This window comes from Eublepharis macularius, chromosome 2, assembly GCF_028583425.1.
Source record: "Eublepharis macularius isolate TG4126 chromosome 2, MPM_Emac_v1.0, whole genome shotgun sequence".
In the NCBI taxonomy this organism is placed as follows: Eukaryota; Metazoa; Chordata; class Lepidosauria; order Squamata; family Eublepharidae; genus Eublepharis; species Eublepharis macularius.
Genome location: NC_072791.1, coordinates 132,739,350 through 132,755,388, shown reverse-complemented (window position 1 = coordinate 132,755,388; position 16,039 = coordinate 132,739,350). Strand labels below are relative to the sequence as shown.

General features: G+C 39.6%; 2 protein-coding genes across 3 annotated transcripts in view; one reads left to right on the top strand and one right to left on the bottom strand.

Annotated features, from left to right (window-relative positions):
• Positions 1-3,748: 3,748 nt before the first annotated feature.
• Positions 3,749-10,457, top strand: TSSC4 (tumor suppressing subtransferable candidate 4). 2 transcript variants are annotated; one of them, XM_054971553.1, is made up of 4 exons: positions 3,749-3,837; positions 5,137-5,248; positions 5,784-5,854; positions 8,672-10,457. In XM_054971553.1, exon 4 carries the CDS (start codon positions 8,756-8,758, stop codon positions 9,821-9,823), a length of 1,068 nt encoding a protein of 355 aa, XP_054827528.1. In that variant the 5' UTR covers positions 3,749-3,837; positions 5,137-5,248; positions 5,784-5,854; positions 8,672-8,755; the 3' UTR covers positions 9,824-10,457. The 2 variants fall into 2 exon arrangements, with proteins under 2 accessions (XP_054827528.1, XP_054827526.1); XM_054971551.1 differs by lacking the exon at positions 5,784-5,854.
• A 4,075-nt stretch (positions 10,458-14,532) lies between these two features.
• Positions 14,533-16,039, bottom strand: part of TRPM5 (transient receptor potential cation channel subfamily M member 5) — a 102,853-nt gene continuing 101,346 nt past the window's right edge. Inside the window, exon 25 of the mRNA XM_054970001.1 lies at positions 14,533-15,634. Coding sequence (XP_054825976.1) covers positions 15,531-15,634 — 104 coding nt within the window. The 3' untranslated portion in view covers positions 14,533-15,530. The remainder of the gene's footprint in view (positions 15,635-16,039) is intronic.

Here is a 16,039-nt window from a genome sequence, read left to right as displayed (position 1 = left end):
CATTCATCTTCACTGCTGCTATTCTTCCCAACCATGACAAGTTTAATTTATTCCATTTTATCAAATCTCTTTCTATTTGTAGCCACAGCTTCTCATAATTATTTTTAAATAAGTCTATATTTTTCGCAGTCAGCTCAATGCCTAGATATTTCACTTTGTTAGTTACCTTGCAATCCGTTATCTCCATTAGTTCTTGTTGTTTTTGCTTTGTCATATTCTTACACAATATCTTCGACTTCTTTTTATTCACATAGAATCCAGCCAGGTCTCCAAATTCCTTTATTTTATCTATTATTTTTGGCATATTGTATATTGGATCTTCAACTATTAACATTACATCATCCGCAAATGCTCTGACTTTGTAAGAAAATTCCTTTATTTTTATGCCTTGAATTGTATCGTCTTCTCGTATTTGAATCAACAATATTTCCAAAATCAAAATAAACAACAATGGAGACAATGGGCAGCCCTGTCTTGTACCTTTACTTATTTACCTCAATCTCATTTTCTCACAGCAAAACTCGATATTTAAACCACAGCAGGTTTTTGGAAAAACAGCACATACATTTTCTAAATAAATGATTAAAAATAAAATAAATTTGGGGCAAGCCAAAATCATTCAAATATTTGGCATGGTAGTTAAATAAATGCACAGCCGAAGCCTAGTGTTTTTATGGCCCAGTAATAATTGTCATGCTACTCTCTAGTTTTGACAGTTCCTCCTCAGGATTCTAGTTTGCTTCCTCTCAAGCCACTTCAACATTTTGTTAGCAGTAAGAGCTATGACATTTGCTCTTACCTGGGATTCCCCATAGAGTTTTTTTTTAGTTAGTAATCCCCCATCCATTAAAAAACCACCCTGAATACTATCACTTCTGCTACCTGTTTATCAAACTAGACCCATGATTCTCTTTTATATGTTAAACAATCTTTCAGGACAGGCAGCTATTAACAGCTTGCGTTCACTTCCGAACTACTAAATCAGGTTCAAAAATGAGTGAACACTCTGGTTTAATTCTTTGTTAAGAAAGAAAGAGGGTTTTTTTGTTTAGAAAGATTATCATCCAAGTAACTTAAATGACCTTGGAGGTCCAAGAATCTTTAAACATCCTTGAAAACAAAATGGCACTGAATAATCAGTTCATCACAAGTGTACTAGTAGGCCTGGACAATATTTGAATGAGCAAGAATTCAGATTAACAGCATTGCTCCTCTGATGAAGATGAGCTCCCTGAGACCATTGTGGCCAATGTGCCCCCCCCACACCCACTTTCTGGCATGCAGTTCCCAACACTTGGCCTTTAACAGTTGCAGGGGAAGAGAAAGTTAGCTAGTTCCAATCCTTGTAGAACAATTCTTATGATTCTTCCCACATTTTCACCCTGTGTTGTTTTCCAGGATCCTTCTAGAACAGGTGATTATCATAATTACACCTCATCTCTTCGCAAAACACATCTTGAGTGGCTGCCATAATGAGCATCATCCCATTTTTATGCATTTTTCAGGAGTTATCCAATTTATTACTATTCTGTTTGTCCTCCTTGTAGCCATTGTACACATGAAATTATTGGCTTAAGGATAATCATGGTGGCACAACTGATGCCCATGCTGAAGCACTGATGCTCAGTCCTGCCTTCAACCAGCACTTTGGGAACTGTATGAGAAATAAATTGCACCCACAAGGCCCAAAGAGAGTTCATAAATTGAACTAAAAATTAAGCCCACACAAAGCTTAAGTTCTAGTTAGACAGTAGTTACAGAAGAAATTACGGAAGAAAGCAATTACAGAAGAAAGCAAAATTGCACTTACAATCCAAGGCTTACAATCCATAACTTGCAGTATAGGTGAGCCTTATGTGACATATCAGGATCTTAGCATCTGTCAGGGCAAGCGCAACCCGTGTCTCTGCACTGCTTCTCTGTTTCCATAGTAATACCATACAAAGTAGAAAGAGTTGATTTTTAGGTATTTTGTATTTCAACTAAACCCATTCCAAACATTTGAGAAGAATACTTTTATACCATTGTCCCTCCAAGAAGCTAAAGACAATCAGTGCACACAGTTCTCCACCCCCAGCCTTGCCCAATCTTCCTAATGGTGTTCATAATATAAATAGCCTAGTTCAGTGATTCAGAACTTATGGGGGCTTTCAGAATTTTAAGCAGCCCCCTTGCCCTACTTGCAGTATGGAGAGCTGTTTTATACTGCTCACTCCACTCTATATCCCACATTTTAAAATTCTTCCACAAGCTCTTTCAGGCAGATATAGGAATCAGAGCAAACATTAGGCAGAGTCTCACAACATATGCTGTTTTGTATTCTAGTTTTCACTTGGGGTTTGGGAGGCATTTGATCATAATGTTGCACACTGGTAATAGTATCTTAATGGTTAAGAACCACACTGGCCTACTTATCAAACAATGGTGGAAAGAGAGTGTCTCTACACGAGACACAGGGGCATGTGTCCATCAAGCGTTGGAAGATACAATGTTAGCTGGGAAGCATAGTTTTGAAAGACAGAGCCAGCGGAGATTGCTCCAGAGGGGACACATTCTTTCACAGCCTTCCACCACCTCTGGCATGCCAGACTGTCTCGCTTTCTGGAGCTTTTACCCTGCCACCCTCACTGCTTAAAACTTTGAATTAACCAAGCCTCAGCAGAGCAAAGGCTCCAGAAAAGAAGACGCCAGAGGCAGAGGACTGAGAGAGAATCCGTTCCCTTGTGAGCAAACTCTGCGGGCTCTGTCATTTAAAACTACACTTCTGGGCTAACATTGGCCATTTCCTCACACCTTGAATAATGCACTTTCAATGCACTTTCGCAATCCTTTAGAAGTGGATTTTTTGTTCCACACATGGAAAATCAGTTTCAAATGTTCACTAAAGAGTATTGAAAATGGATTATCCAACGTGTGTGGAAGCAGCCAGTGTGTCTTCCAACACATGAAGAACACATGTCAAAAGTACGGTGTAGAGAGACTCTGAGATATGGAAAAGTCTGGCAAAAGTTTCCAAGCATTTAGAAGTTTATTTTGGCTTAAAGCAAATATTTAAAACAACTCAGGGTAGATTAATTAAGAACACCTAATACTTTTAGGCACTCTTTCACACCCACCAGGAGTGTAATTAAATATTGGCTAAAAGCTGCTAGTGAAAATAATTACCTGAAGAAGGGAGCTTTGACTGATCTCTAAAGTACTACTGGACTCAAATCCTACTGTTCTACTGCAGAGCAGCAACGCTACCTACCTGAAAAAATGCTAGCGAAAAGTAACCACCCTCCCCAGTTCCCAGCTACTTTGGTTTTCTAGCAAAGATATCCTACGCAAAACAAAATTTCAAGTGCACCAGCGGCCTTCTGGCGATGAGTCACACTCAGCCCGCCCCGAACAACCCCAAACCAGCGCTCTCTGTGCGCTCTGCAGTTCTAACAGAGATTGCGCGAGAAGCCATATAAGCTCAGAAGACGGGGGGGGGGGTGCGGTGTCGCTCGGTTTTTTCCCCTCCTCTATCTCTATGGCTAAAACACGCGCTTCGTTTCAAGGCCGGATCTCCGTTTCAGCAATAATAGAAGCACTACAGCTCCCGGCATGCATCGGTCAGAAAAGTCAAAAGGGAAAGTCTCTTTTCTTTCTGAGGCTCTAAGTACAATGGATCGTCGGGATATGTAGTTCTGCTAGTTTGACGAGACCAAGCGGCTTCAACGGAACTTTGCTTTGAGGAAAAACGACAAGTCCCAGCGTGCGCTGGGTTGTCGTCAGAGGGGATAGTGGGCCGCGGTAGGAATCGGTGCGGAGTAGCTGAACCTGCGTTTGTAAGCTTTTGCTGCACCAGAGGTAAGGCTATTGTAAAGGATGGTGTTCATTGTCCGCGGAAGGAAAGCGGGGTACACGTAAGAAGAGTACTGCTGGATCAGCGCAGAGCTCCATCCCGTCCCCTTTTAGGTTTCCCACAATGGCCAACCCGAGAAACCCTAAAATTGGGCACGCAGGCGCCAGCCCGCCTTTGCTGGTGTTCCCAGCGGCTGGTACACTGCTCTGAACGTGGAGGTTTCACTCGGCTGTCGCCGTGTTACCGCGAACCTTCTTCCATGAATGCCCTCTAGGCCACCTCCAGAAGCGGAGTGTTGGCTTTGTGCTTTCTTTTGTGCTTTCGGAATCTGCTGCCCCTTAGTTTCGTGGGATGACTCTGAGCTGGGGACGGGGACTCTTCTGCTTCTCCGCCACCGGTTCCCCCTCATTTACTTCATGCCTCACAGCGTTACCAGCTCTTTTGTCTTCTAGCCTGACCTTTCCCAGAGCTTTGGGACAGGTAACAACGACTTTTGATAAAAAGAAGCATTTCTGCTCCTGAAGAGAATATCTGTATTCACAATAAGATTAACCTTTATATTACAGTTGAGAGAGTTCCGAACGTTTCAGAGATACTGATTAAGTGATGACCCTCCTAACAGGCCTTGTATCACCTATAAACCTGCTAGTGCAAACCCATTAAGAGCTCCTTAACTAACTGTAAACCGCCTCAAGCACTAAATATGGTGGAGAGGCAGTATGTAAGTTAAATAAATAAATAACTTCTGGACTCCTGCTTTCCCTGAAGGTGGATGGAGGTTTGCTTATACTCAGAGCTGACTGATTTGTACATTTGGAATTGAAAAATAATTTCCCCATAGTAAATGGTGGTTTATAAACTTGAATGGGGAAAGGGAGATTGTCTTTCAGCTCCCGTCTCAATAGAATTCTCTGAAGTTATTTTCTCTGACAGGTATCTCTCTCTCTTGCATCTACACTCTGGTTGTAAACTTGGTGGTTTTGGTTATGTAAAATATGTGGAAGTGGAGCAACTGGTGAATGGATGGTTTTGCTTTAGATGATGGATCCAAGCTAGTGTAACTGCCCAGTGAGTTCCCATGGAGTCAAGCTGTCTAGAAAAGACCAGTATGTAATAGCCTACCTTGGCCAATGTTTTGGACAACCTACAGAAATATAACATTAAAAAATGGGAAACCTCCCCCCCATTTGTACTTCAGGCTGAAGTATTACCTGTAAGTTAATGACAAAAAACATAATCTTGACTTGCTGAAAGAAGATGAGCTAGGAGGGAAGAAAGTAACATATTCTTTGTTTTTCCCACAGTTGCGATAACAGGGACCAAGATTAGTATGGAAGATTCTGAGGGGAACCTTTCCATTCAGAGAGAAGTCATCCTGTCTGAATTCTGTTGTCATCTGATCACTACAAAGAGCCAGTGAGTCTTTCTAGATTTTTTTGTTCTGTTTATTGCCCAGTTAAGGGCACCTAAAGTCTCAACTTTGGGGGGGGGGAATCCTTGTAGGTTTTTTTTCTGAGCTGTTGGATTTGCCCACTTACTTTAATTTAGTGCTTGAGAAACAAAGTATTAACTCAATCTAACTAGTGTCTTCCCATTTCTTTCACAAGCATTTCCTGTAACTGAAGAATTATACTGGATAGCTTTCTTATTAGCTCTACGGTTAGACATCCATTTAGGTGGTTATTATTTAAATGGCATTTTTCTAGTCCCTGCAAATTATATAGCTGTGCAGTTTGCAGAGTGAATGAATCTCACTACCTGATTAGCTACACTGGCATCTTTGAGGATTTTCTTTCCAATTTAAAAAAGAGCAATAAGTTGCAGGTGTCTTATTGGTAAAAGACTAGAGAGCCACAAATTATCAAAATGGCAAGTACTGTTGACATACCAGAAAGTTGCTATTCCACACTATTGCTTTGTGCTGATGACATGTCCGCCCTCTTACTGCCAGGGTACAAGATCTAAGAACCTTGGTGGCTTTAACTGACCCAGAGGATGAGATACTGGTTCAAACTCCAGATGGTGAGTGGCTAGTAGATTTTTACATGCCTATTTACTATCACCATAAAATAGTACCTAAATTGATTTCTGTCCAGTACAATTTTTATATTTTAGGAAATTGGTCATTAGAATCTAAAAATCTGCTTAAAACCAGTGTTTTGGGGCTACTGAACATGCTTTCAGCAGCTGAATAAATGCAGGAAAAAAGTAATGCGTGAAAATGATCCTTGAAAGGTAGTGTATGCTTTGTTTTTGTTTTTTTTTTTTTTATGAAAAATTTTTTATTGGGTTAGAATCCATTATTTTTACATTTACATTCAATTTTCCCCAATTTTTTCATCTCTAACCCCTTCCCTTTCCCCCCCTTTTTGTTGACTTCCAACAGCTTTCCGACCCTTTGTCCCCTTTCCCTTACTTCTATTAGATTCCTCTATCTAAAACAAATATATATTCTCCATTAATCTAAGCAGTACATCCTTAACTATTTTTAACATTATATGCCCAAACTGTAAGTCTTTGTTTCCATCTTAGATAAACAATTTATCCCATTTTTCAATTTCAAATGTTTCTATATATCATAAACCATATAAATCATACATTCATTTAGATCAAACAATTTGACTTATTCTCTATATATTACTCATTCTATCTTTTTGTAATAATTCTATATATCTCTCATCACGTAGTCAATCAATTTGACTCATCTGTATCTTCAGACATTCAGTTTGGTACATTTTACAAAACTTACCAAAAAAAAGAAAATATTATTAGTTAATCAATCCTTATATTTAATCCTTATAGTTAATTATTTTCTATCCATATTCTGTTTGTTAACCTATATATATCTATATATATGTCAATCTATTAATCTAACTGCTTATTAATTCACATTTATCTCTTCTCCCCCCGGTAAAATGCTTTGTTTTTGTTTTGTTGTATGTATTTGAAAGATTTATATTTCATCTTTCTACCATAAATGGCATTCAAAATGGCTTACAGTGTAAAATGTAAAAGATTAAAATATATAAATAGCAAATCTAAAACAGAACAAGTAACCGCCTAAAAACTGAAAGCAGCACCACCACCATCCCAAAAGCAGAGAGAAAAAAGCCAATCGAAGCTTAACCCCAAAAGTCAGTAATAAATTCAGCGGTATTATCAAAGACTATAACAACACATCAGGGAAAACAAATAACACAACCTAAATAAGATTGTTTTATTTGGATTCTGAATGGCTAAGACTAAGGGAGGCTGATTGAAGCGAAGAAAGCCTACGTTCTAAGGGCCATATCTGAAAAAGACACGTCTTTTGTAACCATTGGCCTTTCTTTGTCAATACAGTCACCCATAGCAGGGCACCATCAGTTAATCTCAGAGTACAGGCAGGTGGGCTTATATAGGCAAAGGCAGTCTCCTAGGGCCTCTGGTCCTAAGCTGTTTGTGGGTATTTTGAATTGAGCCCAGAAACAAATTGACAGCTAATACGCCTGAGCCAAGGCTGGTGGTATATTGTCTCTGCAGTAGACTCCAGTTAGAATCCTTGCAGCCATATTTTAGACCTGTTGAAGTTTAAATGCAGCCCAAAATACGGAATGTTGCATGTCAAATACAAGATGCTGGCATCTGACATGCTCAAATATATCACAGACATTCAGCAAGATTTGAGGGCTCTGTCATTTTAAAAACCGTTTTAGGAGGGGAAAAGGCTTAACCATTCATGCCACATTTCATAGTAGAGCACAGTCTTGACAAGCATGGCCCCTACGTCAGTGCAGATGGTTACAATAAGAAATCATTGCATTACAAATGCAGAGAAAGGAATATTTTTCATGAAATGCCAAGAGCCTCCTGATGTGTACTGGTTTGAGCATGGATATATACATTTGGGAGCAGGGGGCAAACGTCTAGATGTTAATTAATTTGCTGGATATGTCACCAGTGTGATTGATTTGTAAAAATTAATCTGGAGTTAGTCACATTTCTCTCTGCTTCTTCTCCATCTTTTGCAAGTGTTTTTTTTTTCTTGCCCATTTTAAAGCAACTGATCTTTAATGTTGGAATTTGGATGCTGTCTTGTTGAGTGTTCTTTTTAAACAGAAAGGTGGGATATAAATAAAACTGTAATTCACCTGTTGGTAGATCTATTCATTGGGACATTCTCAACACAATGTTTAAAAATCCTCATTTAGGCTGTGAATCTATATTCAAGTATAGAGCTTGGAAAATTGGTTAGCTAAAATTGCTTTTAAAAATATACTATTACCTAACCATTGCACTATGTGGGAAGAGGTTGTTGTGTTCGCTTTGTTTAAACAAGTCAAGGAATGACAGAACTAGTTTCTTTTCTGCACTATACAGGATTACAGTTTTATTAAGGTCTTCATCTCAAGAAAAGAGATAAAATCCTATAGTAAGTAAACAGAGTTGATGGCATATTGCAACATCCTTGTAGTTTATAACAACAAAAGGCTTTTTAAGAGAAACTATTTAGTTGTGAATGGCACAGTTGGAAGTTTTATGCTTTTATTGGTGTTTTCAGCTTTATACTCTCTTGATGTGAATGGAAGATTCTCAGGGCAAGCTGTCATTGTATTTAGTTTATTTAATAGATTACCTAGCTTTTTTACTTTTAAAACATTCAAAGTAACAAAATGATTGAAAACAATAATTGTCCAAAATAAAATAGTTAAAACAAGCATGAAAAATACATTTAAGAGAGTGGAGTCAAAGAAGTTCTTTCAGGATTATGTTCTGCCTGACCAACCTCAGTTAACAGTCTGGCTGCTGCATTCTGACTTACTTTTCATAGCTGAACTGAATTGTTCCTTTTTGTTCTAGGATTTAAACTCCCTGGACAACTTTGGAAAACTTCACTGCAGCAAGGCCCATTCCAAGTTAGTATAAACAAGTCATTGCCCAAAGATGGGAGATGAAGGTGCAGGTGAACCTTTTGTTGGTATAGTGGCTGGAGAGGCCAAAGATTATGAAGGTGCCCTTCCCTCAGACACAGTGTCATTGAGTGATTCAGATTCAGATGACTTTGGGTTGCCAGATGAGGCTGAAGTTGACACAGTATCCCCTGAAGAATCCCTACCCTTGGATGACATGAGAAGTGAATCAGATGAAAGTAGTGGCCCTCTGCACGGCACTCGTAGGTCACCTGTCCAGCCATTTCACCTGAAAGGCATGAGCTCCAGCTTCTCCCAGCGCAGCCAAAGCATCTTTGATTGTCTGGAAGGGGCAGCCAAACGTGCAGTACCCTCACTGGCTGAAGACAACGTTATTGATGGAAGGTTTAAGCGCCCCCTACCTCCACCCAGCCTTTCAAACAAGATGCCTGCAGAAAACCTTGGAAGACCAAGCAGGCAACCACTGTCTCCTAAAAGCTCTCCTGCAGTACCTGACTATGTGGCACACCCAGAACGCTGGACCAAGTACAGTTTAGATGGCGTTTCAGAGACTAGTGATAAGGCCAACAGATCAATTGCCATGGAGTTTCTGGAGGGCTTGAGGGAGAAGAAAGGAGAGCAAAGTACTACCTGTTTTGAAAGCTACGCCCCATCTTTCAACCAGGATCCCTCCAGCTCTGGGGTTGGAAGGATTGTCTTTACCAAGCCTTCAAAGGCAAGTTTAGATGGCTCAGAAAGGAAAAGAGCAGCTGTGGAGGAGGAAGAGGAGGGAGAAGAGGCCAAGACCAAGCCTACTGAGACAAAGCAGGAGTTCAGAGGAAAACCTCAAAAAAGATCTAGCAACCAGAAGGAAGATGAAAAGGTTGGACTAGATCACTTAGGTAGCGGTATAAAGGGAGTGGAAGATCAGAAGCCATTGAAGATGGACGAGCTGAGTGTTCAAAAAGGACCCGACACAGATTCTGCTGAGGCACATGAAGATACAGTCATGGGAACTGTGGGATTCCATGGCAGCAAGAAACGCAGCAGGAAACATTTCCGACCCAAAGCCAGTTTGGACGAAGAGGAGGAAGACAGCTAAAGAAGCTGGAGAAGTGACACATACATGTGTGTTTCAGTGATTTTTAGAGGGTTTTCTTGACGTGTTTTCTTTATTACCAGATTTGCATAAGTTGGGCAACTTGTTTTGTTTAGTATTCTTCAAACTACGACTTAAAGTATCCATTATGTTCTATTGCCCTCCCCAAAGCGTCTGCCTGTGCTATAGAATCCAACCTAGAATAAATTTTGTTTGAGATGTTATAGAGATACTTTTAAAAGATTCAGTGACAGTATAAACTTCTGCATTTTGAGGGAGGGTCCTTTTACATAGGATATTTTCATTTATAGAACAGATCTTATGGTCTCGGCTTGATTTTTCTCTTACTAAGGTTATTGGTGAAGTGTTGCTTTGCTTCAGACATTTGTGTACCATCTTTTCATTTGTTGATTAGTATCCAGTCCCTGAATATCTTAACCGATGAAACGTGTGGATGAGGTCCAAAATGCTTAATTGAGATGACATGGAGGAAAGGCTTAACCTGTACTGTTCCATACTACCTGTGGAAGTAAAAGCACAGCAAAGGACAAGCTATATCTTGGGGAGCAGCAAAAGGGAAGATGTACATGTACATGAAATGGGGGAGGGGGAGAGAATAAAGGCAATTGGAATTTTACTGTGTTTCTTCTTAATGTGGTATTTGTTGAAAAATTAGGCTAATAGAAGAAAAGGTCAACGAGGGGGGACATCTGAACTAAAACATACTTTGCAACCAAATCCAACTCACAGTTTATTCAATTGCGAAAGATGGGGTAAGGTCAAATCCTCTTTCTTTCCAACTTCCTCACCTGCCTAACTAAGAGCTGTTAGCTAAGGTTTAAGGACTTTGTATTAGCCTAAGTGGATTTGTTTAGAAATTAAGGGCCTTAAAATGGGCTTTCTATAAATCCTTCCTGAGATTCTTTTAGTATTTCTAAGTCATCAAAGCAATGAATTGCTCCTTGGCCTGTGTTTCCAAATAATGTATGCTAGCGTAGCAAGTAGTAATGATCCTTTGTCTTGCTCTGTTAATTGCAGTATCAGCTGTAGGGATTCTTTTAAGGAAAACATGGAACTGCACAGATGTATGTGATTCACACATATAACATGTTACTACAACACACTTGCATTTTCCTTGCATGTGCAGGCACATGCTTTGTTACTCAGAGTGATATACAATGGCATTTAAAATCCAGATAGGAAAAAATACACAGAACAGGGAATTTAACAGCACTGATATAGAAGTATTGAATATCTGAATTGCCCAGGTAGTCTTTTGGGCCTGCACATTTTTTCCTGGAGGTATACATTTTATTCCTGGTTGTACATTTTTAAAAGCCCTGATCACCTCTCTTCCATTGCTGTCTCTTACCCACCATGCTGCAGATAGTGGCAGGTGTTCTTTGTTCTTTAGAGGCTGCAGTGGAAGCACTTGGTCAGGTTGACTGTGGGATGATTTAAATGGGAGCAAGACTCTTTCTCTTCTGCCTAGAATTCAGGCATGTGGGAACTTTAACAATCAAATAAAAAGAGGGAAAGTGGCCACACTAATTGCATAAGGCCATAGTAAGTCTTCCAAACAGGAGTTTACTTTAAAAAATATTTTTGCTACTATCCCATATGTATTGACAGGTGACAGAGACATGCATATGGCTCTCTCTGGGTGTCTGGAAGAGCTGCATTCCCCCCACCCAGTTGTCTGAAGTACTCGTGTGTCCACTTACCAGCAGTTTCCTAATATTATCTTTTCTCTTACCAACAGTCAAGGGAGCAGACATCCAGCTCCTTGGCTGCCAGGTCACATCAGGTACTCATTGTGGCTGTATGTGATGAATATAACAGTGCTGTTATTTCAGTTGCTGGCATCATCTCCAAGCAGATAAGACAGATAACTAATAAAAAGTAGCTTGTACAGTTTTTCTAGTACATCGGAAGGAATCTGCATACATTTGTATCCCTATGTTTTTTATTTTTTTCTTATATTCTTCCTTAAATATTGGAATTGCTTTGCAGAGCAGACTGAACCAATCACAAAAGAGTACTGTTCAGGCTTAACTGAATGCTTCAATATTCTTTTGTTGTGTATCTACAAGAGTTAATTCCTCTAATTATGAAGAACATTTGCACTTAAAAAAAAAAACAGTGTTTGGGTCAAGAGCAATACCTTCATGCTCCTCTTGTCAGGCTGTTTTATCAGTGACACTTCTAGCACCTTTCCTTTTATTCCCTTAGAAGCTCATTGATAAATCTTGAGCAGCAGAAAGTTTTTGTTCATCATTTTTTGGACTCAAGAGATAGAAGATCTGAAGCAAATTTTGCAACCACCAAAGTAATCTTAGGATGGTTATCTCCAAGCAGATAAACAGTGTTTCTGAGGTGCAGGGGGGTGATTGATCAGTAATAAGTGACTTATTACAATAGTCTCTGGTATTATCATACAAACAGCATTCAAACAGGATATGTAAAGATGTATTGATCCTCTTAAGACCACAAGGGCAGATTCTATTAGAATAAGGCCTATTTAAAAACCTTCCTTCTGAGACCATAGAAGGTATAATATTCAATCTTGCAAATAAAAAAGCTCTACAATACCATGGAACAGTCAAATAATATATACCGGGAGGTAAAGATTTTGGAGGAGTAATGCTGAAGGACAAGGGGGAGCAGATACAATGAACTCTATATGTCAGACTTCGATGGTTGATTTCTAGAACGCACTGTTTAATCACAGAGAAAGCTTTTGATATACCCTCCTCAGAAATAAGATTAGTTGTCACATTGACTAGTGCCAGTTTCTCATCCAAAGTTTTCATCCAAACTGATTTGAAAGTATCCTGTATCCCCATAGGTCATCCTTAGCAAAAAAAAAACCCCTATTTTAATCTTAATTTGAGGGTGGAGAGCCACACTCATGCTTCCAAAGATGTTTGATTGAATTCCACCCACAGTGCAACCTTTGAGACAGAACAGGGTACATTCAACAGTTTTCTAAGATACTGAGCCAGGGGCTAATCGGTATTTTCGGATACAGCTTTAATCCAAATAGCTGAACCATAAAGAATTAGGGGAACCACTTTCAAGATTGAAGCCTGCACAGTGCCAGGAAGGTCTCCCTCTCTCTTATTATAGAAAAGGTTAAGGTTCAGTTAAGTCCCCTGTGCAAGCACCGAGTCATTACTGACCCATAGGGGGACATCACATCATGACATTTTCTTGGCAGACTTTTTACAGGGTGGTTTGCCATTGCCTTCCCCAGTCATCTATACTTTACCCCCAGGAAACTGGGTACTGATTTTACCGACCTCAGAAGGATGGAAGGCTGAGTCAACCTTGAGCCAGCTACTTGAACCTGGCTTCCACCAGGATCGAACTCCGGTCATGAGCAGAGCATGGGCTGTAGTACTGCAGCTTACTACGCTTTGCCATGGGGCCCTTACAGAAGAACCTGTTTATAGCGTTTTCACAGGCTTTTGCTTTGTTAAATGCCATTCTAAGTTGAGGATTCCAAGATAAGTCTGCTAAAAAAAAGAATCCTGAAATAAGGACCTAACTCATTTCCAGCACCATTAATTGCAAACAAGCTTGTAAATGTCTGGACAAGAAATTGGCTTGCAGGGTAAAACAACATCTGTACATACGTACCATATAGAGAGAATTGTGGGTATGTTGCCCAAAAATGGCATGGAGTTCATCTGTGTGATACTGCCTAGGTACATACATGTCTAATCCATGTATTTCTTAATGAAATAAACATAACCTACTAATACCCTTTACCAAATATATTAACTATTGCTTGTGAACCCAGAGGCACCCATATACCTTTGTTTATTTTATTCACTGTCATTGCCAAAAGGTGGACTAAGAAAAAATGAAGGTGGACTCATGCCACTGATTTTGGAACATAAACAAATTCCAGGCATGATTTTGAGGATCTGCCTCCATATATGGCTGGTTTCTCCTTGAAGCCATTGCCTTTTTGGTTTTTGTTTAAAGCTGATAGTGAATTAGGCCAACAGGCTTTCTGTTATGTGACATTTGGTCCATTGAAGGAATCAAAAGCCTCTACATTTCTGAGAGAGAGAAGGTTGCCACCTATTTTTTTTTATCCCAAGGCAGGCATGGCAACTGCATCACTCTCAGAAAACAAAACATTTCCCATCACTACATTTCTATACTAAGAAGAGTTTCATGCGTTGAATTTCTATTTACCATGCCGCTGTTAAAAGCAAGAGGTGCCAACATAGTCTGGTGATACTTGCAGAGGATGTCTTTGCATATGTAACAACAGTACTGCCAAGTTAGTTCTATTTCGTTTAACATTTAAGATGGATTTTGTAATAGTGAGAGCCAGTTTAGTGTAGTGGTTAAGAGCGGCAGGACTCTAATCTGGAGAACCCAGTTTGATTTCCCACTCTTCCACTTAGTCAGCTGGGTGACCTTGGGTCAGTCACAGTTGTGAGGTTAATAACATACTTTGTAAACTGCTCTGAGTGGATGTTACTATTATTACTACCACCACCACCACCACCACCACCACCACTACTACTACTACTACTGGGTTACAATCAATAAATATGAATACAGAGGAAATCTTACTGCTAGGAAAAAAACTTTCACAAACAGCTCACTTCAGCTTTAATTGCATAGACAGATTTAATGGCCAGTGGTTTATTTAGGGTAGGCATACATGATATATCGAAGCCTAAAGCTACAGCTGTATATAATAAGAAACCATCTATAAAAGAAAATCTGATCAAAGCCCAGTAGCTCTTAGCTATATTATCAAACATATCTTTTGGAGTAGCATTTTGGTTTATTTCCATATTGTTGTACATTATAATGGGTTTCCAGCTGTTTCACACGCAAAACCTCTTGAGAATTCAGACCACTATCTACTAGCAAGTGTTGACATTCACTTTGCTTGCTCTCATCTACTGTTCTAAAGGCCTAGATGACCTTGTTCATGATCTCAAACCAACCTTGAGAGAGAATTATAGGTAAAATGGGGGAGGGGTCCTTCTTCAAATCACTGAGAATTTATTCCAGCTTTTGATAACTTGTGTTTGCATATAAAAGAGACCTGAACTTCTATCAGAATAAAATAATCTTGGTCTAAAGCAGTTCCTTGGTGGCAGAAATGCTGTGATCATAAAGACAAAGTAACAGGATTATTTATGATAGGTGATAACCATGATGGGTTTTGAGGATATTACCAGCAAAACTTATATGAACCAAAGTTTGAGAAGAGGACCAAGTACAGCAGGAAGCAAAATGTACTAATGTGGTATATTGCCACTCTGGGAAGAGTAAGAATCAGGAATTAAACAGTTAAGGTACTTGGTACACTTTCTAACTGCTGCCCCCAGTATGGAAAGAAATGCTTTTAAGATTACTACATTAGATGCAGTGCTAAAAGATGGAAGGTATTGGGTTGGATCCATGCAGCTTTTTAGTTTAATCTTCCCCAGTTTCCTCTTTACTACAGCTCCCACCAATTGTGGCTTTTGTACATGCTGATCTCCTGGTCCCTTTGGGGTAAGCCACTCTTCAGCCTTTTTCATCAGCTGATTTGTTCTAACTATTATATGTCTGTTACAAGGAAAAAAGGCATGTGCTGCCACGGAAAAAATTCTTTTAAGAAATTGAAGAGCATGTCAAGTATGCCAAAAACGCAATCAGCAACACAACTAATATTTCAGCTTTGGTAGTGTCAGTTATCAATATACATCATGTCATCTTGAAGCGGATCTGTGGATTCTCCATCTTCGTTCCTTTCTGGTGCAGGCATTTGATGAGAGTCATTCTCTATGAAACCTTATGGAATGTTCAGAATGAAAACATTAATTACAGGAGTTACCAGGGTAACACATCAAATGAAATAATTCTCTGTAGAAGTGCTTCCATATAGTCTAGTTCATCTTTTTTAAAATAATCAAAATTAATTTTGTTCCTCTGTGCCTGTTACTGGACAGATTTAGAGAATCTACAAGTGGAGGACTTTGCAAGAGAGACAACTCATTTTCCTCTTCCCCTACTATTTCCTCTTTCCTGTTCCTGAAAATGCCCATAGCCTTTCCCTTTTTCCTGCTTCCTTCTCTTCTTCCCACCCACCAGCCAATCCATCTTAATCTGTCCCTGTCTTTAGCTTTCCCTCCCCCAGGAGCCCCTCCCTAGGAAAACTCTGGTCTTTGCTTGGTGCCAATCTGGCCACCAGGGTGA